We start from the raw sequence: 7,368 nt of genomic DNA on the forward strand, positions 1-7,368 counted from the left end.
GGGGGGAAGAGGGGGAGACTGACTGAACAGCTAGAGGGGTGTGTGGGGGGCTTCCGTGTATATCCCACCATACCTACAAACCTCAGAATCACAACCTCCTCCACACAAATCACATACCCTGCACACGCCACCCCCACCCCCCTGAGCCTCTGGGGTGGGGGGGTAGTCCTGTGCACTGCTACATTCGCACCCCACTACACACACACACCCCCCTCCAGCCTCCCTCCCCCTCCACATGCCCTGACAAACCTGAACCCCCCACAAACCCCTCATACCCACCCACATGAGCCCCATATCCACCCACCCACCCTTACCCCCCCCACAATATACAAGAGTAAGACTTCATTTTGAACTAGTATGCAATCACCTCTTTATATATACACACGCACACAACAAGACAAAAAAATCAGGACAAAAATATTTTTTTAAAATAAAATTAAAAATATGCTATTGTCAGCGTTTGATTTTTAGTATATAATTTTGTCTGTCTTTTCCAGTTCCAAGGTGGCAAACCCCCTTCTCAAAAGGAGTACTTCTGGGGGCAAGGGGAGAGATGTCTGGTGGCAAAGGTCAGGGGCTAGGGGGGCAGGACTTCAGGCCCCAAGATGGCAACTAGGGGGCAGGGCATATGTCAAGGGGAGGAGCTACCCTTGCAGCCCTCAACAGCTCACCAAAAAACTCATTAAGCAGCCCTCCACCCAAAATAAATTGCCCGCCCCTACATTAATGGAACTCGATGGCCTTCAGTATTACCCTCAGCCTCATCTTCTGGTCCTGTCATCTCAACAATAAAAGGAGTAGCTAGTTTCAGTTTAAGATCTCCTTCATTGGAAGTGGCTGTTAGTATATGTAGCAAACTTTTAACCTGAACTAAATTTTCATCTGGTACTCTCATATGGAAATGTTTCTCTTCTACTGGAGCTTCAATGAAGATTTACATTTCAGTGAAAACTGAAAACTATCCACCAGATAGTTGAAACCCAAACTGACAGCAAATGAAACTAATTCAACCAAAATCACAATTGGGTGGAAATCATGGAACCAGCAGCCCTTTAGCAGCCTACAAAAAGGAAAAAAGTAAATTTTTCACCATGGATTTTTAGGTACCAAAAGCTAGTATAAGGTCCCCCACCCCACTTTCATTCTTTCATGTAAAAAATGAGTATTAGTAATGCTATTTGAGGAATCCCACATTGACTAATTACATACACAACTAAGTTCTGCCTCCTGTGTGATAAGGAATCTTATTTTCTGAAGTATATAACATCCAACTTACCCTGAAGCAAAACAGTTTATAAGTATATTTTAAGCTGTCTTTAAAACACATAGATGTCAGAATTATGGTAGCTCACAGCTCTAGACAACAGTTAAAGCAATACTGTACTGAGAACAGTCATTAAGTTGTTAAAATTAAGTAAAGCCAGGTTCAATAGTTGTATATTGCAGATGGCCAACATTACTCAGCTGACATTGTCAGGAACTATAAAAAAAACCAAACAAAACAGCATGCTACTTCAAGCAGGACAGCTTAAGTTAGTATTTATTTGTTCATTTCATTTAAAAAATGAAACATACTTGTTTACCTACCTGAAGAATGATTTCTTTCTGAGACACAGAGAGAGCTCTTTCTTCATATGAAGGTGGTGGTTTGTGTGTGGGAGGAAGATCAATCCTACATTAAACAGTGCAAGACATTTGACACCAAAGTTAATTCCACATTTTTAATAGCAACACAAAGTAAAACATTAAAAGGATTCTAGACAAATTTCAACTTTTTGTATTATCAATCTCCATTGATTGTTACATTAAAATGAAGTTATGTGCCCTAAACCCACCAGCAACCATCAGCTGTGTAGTCCTTTGATGAGTGGTTTTTTTTTTTTTTTTTTTTTACTAAATAAATCTTCCATACAGGAATAAGAGAAATATTTCACATGGCATATACCAAAATTAGTTTACTGGTTCTGAGTAATGTTCCAGGCCTTAACTGGCACTTGCTGAAATATTTTACCTAAACTAACTATTTTAATCTTATGAGGCTTAATGATTGTAATTTTCAATTTCAAAAACCCTAAAATGACATTGCTTGCTTTTGGAGATTACCTTTTCTGCTCACCTATTTGGGAACCTTCACAAAAAAGAAAACAGAAGACTTTTGCTCCTAGGAGAAACATGAGATTTTACAGGTGTTCAGCATACTCCTCAACTACAGAAATGGAGAAGTGAATGGAAAATTGGAGTTCTTTACGTCCATTTAAAAATGTATACCAAGAAGAAAATCTATAGCATGTTTTATAATTGAAGAAACTTACATTTGCAGTTAGGCTTGAGATGACCAAACTACAACGATTTTACTCAGGTACTTACATTATAAAAAACTCAAGCTGCTTTGTTTTCCATGGTTACTTATAGTAACTTATGTTACTCTTTTATCATACTTCTAAGTTCTAGTTTGGAGTCTTAATTTATTTTCACTTAAGCTTGCAGTTACCTGCATCTGACCTAGCTTTATATGGACCTGAGGCTTGAATTTCATTTTCTCTTTAATTCTATTTCTACTCTTAAGAACAACAATTGCCCAGATGCAGAGTTAGAGTCAGTAACAATGGGTGCATACAGTGACAATGTTACAGTGCTGTGCTTTAGTACTTCCTTATGGAAGTACTAAAGTATGGTACAGTACAGGTGGTTACTGTGCCATGAACGCAGTGCATGGTCAGATTTCACAACTATGTCACCATAGTGGCACGCTATACTGAGGGAGTGTGCTGCTACGGCGATTGCTACATGGCTGTAGCATGCTGTGTAGACATGCCCAAAAAAAGTGCATGTAATTTAGGATGATAGAAATCTGACTAGTAATTCAGCTGTATTAATATTTTGGAAAAAAATTCCTTTTCAACCAGGCTGGTACTCAGCATTTACTGAAACATTTTAAAAGATGATACTAATCATGCAAATGATTCTGAAGATTACAATCCTCTCTCATCCATCAATTTAAACATTTTGGGATTATCATCTGGATATTACTGATTATGCCAACCTGAATTTAAATTTGTAGTCTCCCAAACTCACGTATGGGGCATTATAGTGCTCCAACTGTAACATACAGCAGCTGAAAGGCTTAAAGTGTTTTAGCTTTTGATTTTACATACTTCAATAAAACATCTCAACTTAATTCCAGTTTATGTCCAGATAAATCATTCAATTCTCTTTACATGGATAACTCCCTTAACATGAAGAGTACAAGATTATATGAATAGCTACATATTTAAGCCACGCTGGGTGCCTCTACATGTGAAATTAAGGCAAAGCAATAAACTCGGGGGCTGTTTGAGCTGGACTAAACTACTCCCAAGTGCAGCATCTATACTTATGCTCAGGTTTAGCCATGGTGGAGCAAGCCCAGGCTGGCAGAGGGTACCAGGAAGTCAGCCTCAGGCAGTGGAGAGGCTGGCTGGGGCATGAGCGTGCTGAACCCTGCAGAGTTGTGTAGCTAGGTGGCAGGCATGAGTCTAGCTCTTGCCTGGTCACTGTTTACACACGTTTCAGTACAGTAAGTTACTTCACCATCAGACTACTGTCCTGACAGTAGTGTCTTATGGCAGAGTCCATTAGTTTACAGAGGCCTAATACCAGAGGACATGTAGATGGTGATGTTTTACTACAGAGCTAATTAGTCTACTCTGCAGTAAAGTGCACATGTAGATGCAACCATTGAGTAACTGAGAACCTTGACCTTATTTTTTGTTGACTTAAAAGTGGTATCTTTGAAAAGTATTACAAGGAGTAACTAAAAACAAGATAAAGTCAGAGAGGTGGAAAGATTATCATTAACTTGATTTGAGAGGTACTGTTCTCATTTCTGCATGAGTCTTAGACCCCAACTGCTTGATCACAGACTTTTTGCCTTTGCAACAGTCAGTAAGGCACCTTGCTCATACCCTATACTACGGGAATCCTACTTTTTTCAGAGACCTATATTACATCTGTTTGAGGAGAAGAAAATAGATACTTGAGTCACACTGTATGTCAATAATGGATCTCAAAGAACTTGAGATGGATAACTTCTCTCCATTATCAAGTAATTGCCCATATGAACAGTCCCACCTGTAAGCAACTCTGAAGTAGTACCCCAGAACACAGAGACAAGTCTTAATTTCCTAGGTAAACTATAAAGCCTCCTTACTGAAAGCCACAGTAGCCTTGAAACGTCCAACAGTATAATGCCCAGTTCTGGTATCTATCAAGTTTCACATGTGGAAACAGTCTGACATCCAGTTAGATAAACTGAGCTGAATTCCCTACAGATTTTGATCTCTCAGCTAGAGAAACCCTGGAAGATTTTTCCAAAGGGCTTGGTCGTATGGAAACTAGGCTACAGCCAGAATTTTTTTAAAAGAGTACAATGAGGTCTCCATTCAGGAGGCAGGAGGTTTTGTAAAGAACGCTGATAAGTTAATCCACATGAGGTGGAAAACAGATCACTCGAAGGAAAAACACTGGGTGGGTTTTGAGTAGAGATCTCTGGAATTTGCACCAGAAGTACATAGCACAGTATCTTCTTTCATCTTAAGAGTTTCTCCCACTCACCACCCACACCTGATGGCCGGGAGGTGAAAGCTACAGCTGTTGTTTCAGGTGCAGGTGGTGAGAGATGGGGCCCCTCCACCAATCAGCAGCAAGGGAGGTGCACGGGGAAAATTCCAAGATTAAAGAAGCTGTCACGCTGTGCACTTGCAGTGCAAATTCCAGAGATTCCTAATTCTAAGGTATACCTGCCATACCTAGTTCTAAGGTATACCTGCTGTGATCTCAGTGGTTTAAATTAAACTTATAGTTCCCATTGGAGAACTGGGTTTCATAGATGGGCCTTTGAAGGATGTTAGGTGAAAACCTACACTGGCTGTCTACAGCAGAAACAAAGGCTGAAACAGTTAAACTTGCCAAATTGTCTAGCAAGTGCTGGAAATGCTCTCAGGCAAGAAGATCCTTGCCTCATACGGTAGAAAAACTGGTCCAATTTGCTAGGTTACCATGCCTAGATGAATCCTTGCCTCTATTGATGAGCATCTTTGGTCTTCTCTACCGCATCAAGAACAAAGAGGGAAATGAAAATGGAGGTGGGTGTTGATGACACTGGTTTAAGTGCTGGTATCAAATAGGCTTCATAGTTGTAAAATGGAAAAGGTGAAAGCTGATATGTCACATTACCCAACCGCACCAGCAGCTCATGGAAGGATGAGTGTGACAGATTGTTATTGGTTTTCATATTTTTCAGTTCTTCCTGGGTGGCTTAAGTGCACAGCAGCCATTCTCCTGAAAGATATGGCTATTTTTTTCCCCATCTGTACAAATGCAAAAAAGCTCAGAACAGTAGGGGTTTTTTTGGTTTTAGACATTTTTGTTATGTAAAGGTTTTGTTGCCTCTGGAGCCAAAGACTCCATGAACTTAAAGTGGTAAATCTCCAACAAGAGCTTATAGCTCTTAGGTGCGACAGGAGGTAAGGCTGACTTGCACCTTACAGATACTGCTAAAACAAAACGTCAGAGGCTCGGAACAGATATTCAAAAAGCCTGATCCTGAATTGATTCAATCTTTGCAGGTTATTCTAACTTGGCTAGGCTGAACTGGACAGACATTCTCTCTCTTGACTGAGGAAATTCAGGCACATGCCTGCAATGGCTCAGGCTAGAAGCCGGGAGCGCTAGAAAAGACCCCTCCCTTCCTTTCTGCAGGGAGCTAAACTGAGCTGAAGGGGACATGGCCAGGCCCCTGCAGGATACTCTCATTTAGGGAGGTCTGCTTGCATGGCTGCAGGCTTTTCCCCATTGGCTGCTCAAGGGGCAGGCGTGTAGCCAGCCCCAGGCTAGCACTCCACAGCAAGCAGGGGTGTACAGTGCATACATTTGTTGATAATACTGAGTTTTTCAATCTCTCTCCCTGCTTTGTCATACTGTCTGCAGCAAACTTACAGACAAGCAAGCCAGCCAGGGGGTGGGGTTGATAGCAATCTTTATCACCTAGCAAAACAATAGCCTTTCTCCACATTACTTCAAATGTCTTAAACAGCTTACCAGCTGACCTGCTGATTAGCTCCAAAAGCCTTAAGCAGTCATTGTTCTGTCTGCTTATCCCAGTGAAGTTGGAGACACACACCTCTCTCGGCATTAGCTAGCATACCACATACTGGCTATGATCCCTGCTGTGGCAGAGAGGAGGAGGGGATCTCTACTTAAGCAGCAAGGGGTGAGAGAGGGGGAGATAGGGGGGCATAGGGAAGCCAGCAGACCCTGCTATATCTACAAGTCTCTGTTGAGCTCCAGCCAGGGAGCAGAGGGAAAGGGCCAGCCCTGCTGTGAAGCAGGGGGCCCTGTCCAGCCTCGAGGGCCTGCCAGGATGATGGGGGTGTCTGGTTTATCTTAAACCAACAAGGGATCTGGGACAGACATTGCATAAACCAGTTTGAGCCAAATCAGTTTAGTCTGATACTACATTCAGCCAGGTTTATCTCAACTTGGTTTCAGCCATTTTCAAACTGGTTTATGTGCACTGAACATCTGATCTGTTATAGGTTTAAACCAGTTTCTGATCACTTAAACGAGTTTGTGTGTAATGCCTGTCCCTAGCCAAAGTGCTCAAGATTTAAAAGAACCACCACAACTGAAGGCAGACAGTTTCTCAGAACAATTCTTTTCATACTGTTTGTAAGTTACTCTCTACAGCTACTTTTGCCATCCTCACCAAAACAATTGAAAACCAGCAAGTTTAAAGTAAATTATATACACTTTATCTCATTTCTAGCAGGGTCACTGTTTAGTGATTGCTACAGTTCACATGGAATCCAACTCCTCAGCAAGTTTCTCTTCCCACAAGTAGGTTTATACCCCTTTGTTTTGATTACTATGCCATACTTTATTTTTCTACATTGATTGGATTTTGCTGAAATTTTTAGGAATGTTTTTTCAAAAGCCAAAAGTTCCCTCATAAAGGAAGTGCTCCTTGTCACTAAGTGAATTACATTTCTCAAGGCAACTATACTTGTCATTAAGACAGTCTTAATTTATCAGAAAAAAACCCTTCAGCCTCATTCTAAAATTCTGTCAAGAAAGCTATCAGGCTCCTGTTGAAGACTAAAGTATATGAAGCTATATGGAACACATTAATCACTTGCATTTTAATTCTGGAGTTGGAAATAAATAGCCCAACTTCATTTGAAGCTGAACATTTTTTGATGTCAAAGAAATAACTTTAGAACCTGGCCATAAAAAGTTCGATTTAGGCTCTCTTATTAGCCTACCTGCTAAACTTAGTATTTGGCCTCAACTTGTTACAAGGGTTTTTTTTTTTTTTTGGGGGGGGGGGGG

General features: G+C 41.0%; 1 protein-coding gene across 1 annotated transcript in view; it reads right to left on the reverse strand.

The window, feature by feature from the left end:
• The window catches only part of NECTIN3 (nectin cell adhesion molecule 3), a 76,734-nt gene that overhangs the window by 23,036 nt on the left and 46,330 nt on the right, over positions 1 to 7,368 (reverse strand). The window contains exon 7 of the mRNA XM_006032511.3: positions 1,588 to 1,672. Within this exon, the coding sequence (XP_006032573.1) occupies positions 1,588 to 1,672 (85 nt within the window). The remainder of the gene's footprint in view (positions 1 to 1,587; positions 1,673 to 7,368) is intronic.

The sequence above is a fragment of the Alligator sinensis genome, unplaced genomic scaffold (genome assembly GCF_000455745.1).
Source record: "Alligator sinensis unplaced genomic scaffold, ASM45574v1 scaffold359_1, whole genome shotgun sequence".
Taxonomy (NCBI): Eukaryota; Metazoa; Chordata; order Crocodylia; family Alligatoridae; genus Alligator; species Alligator sinensis.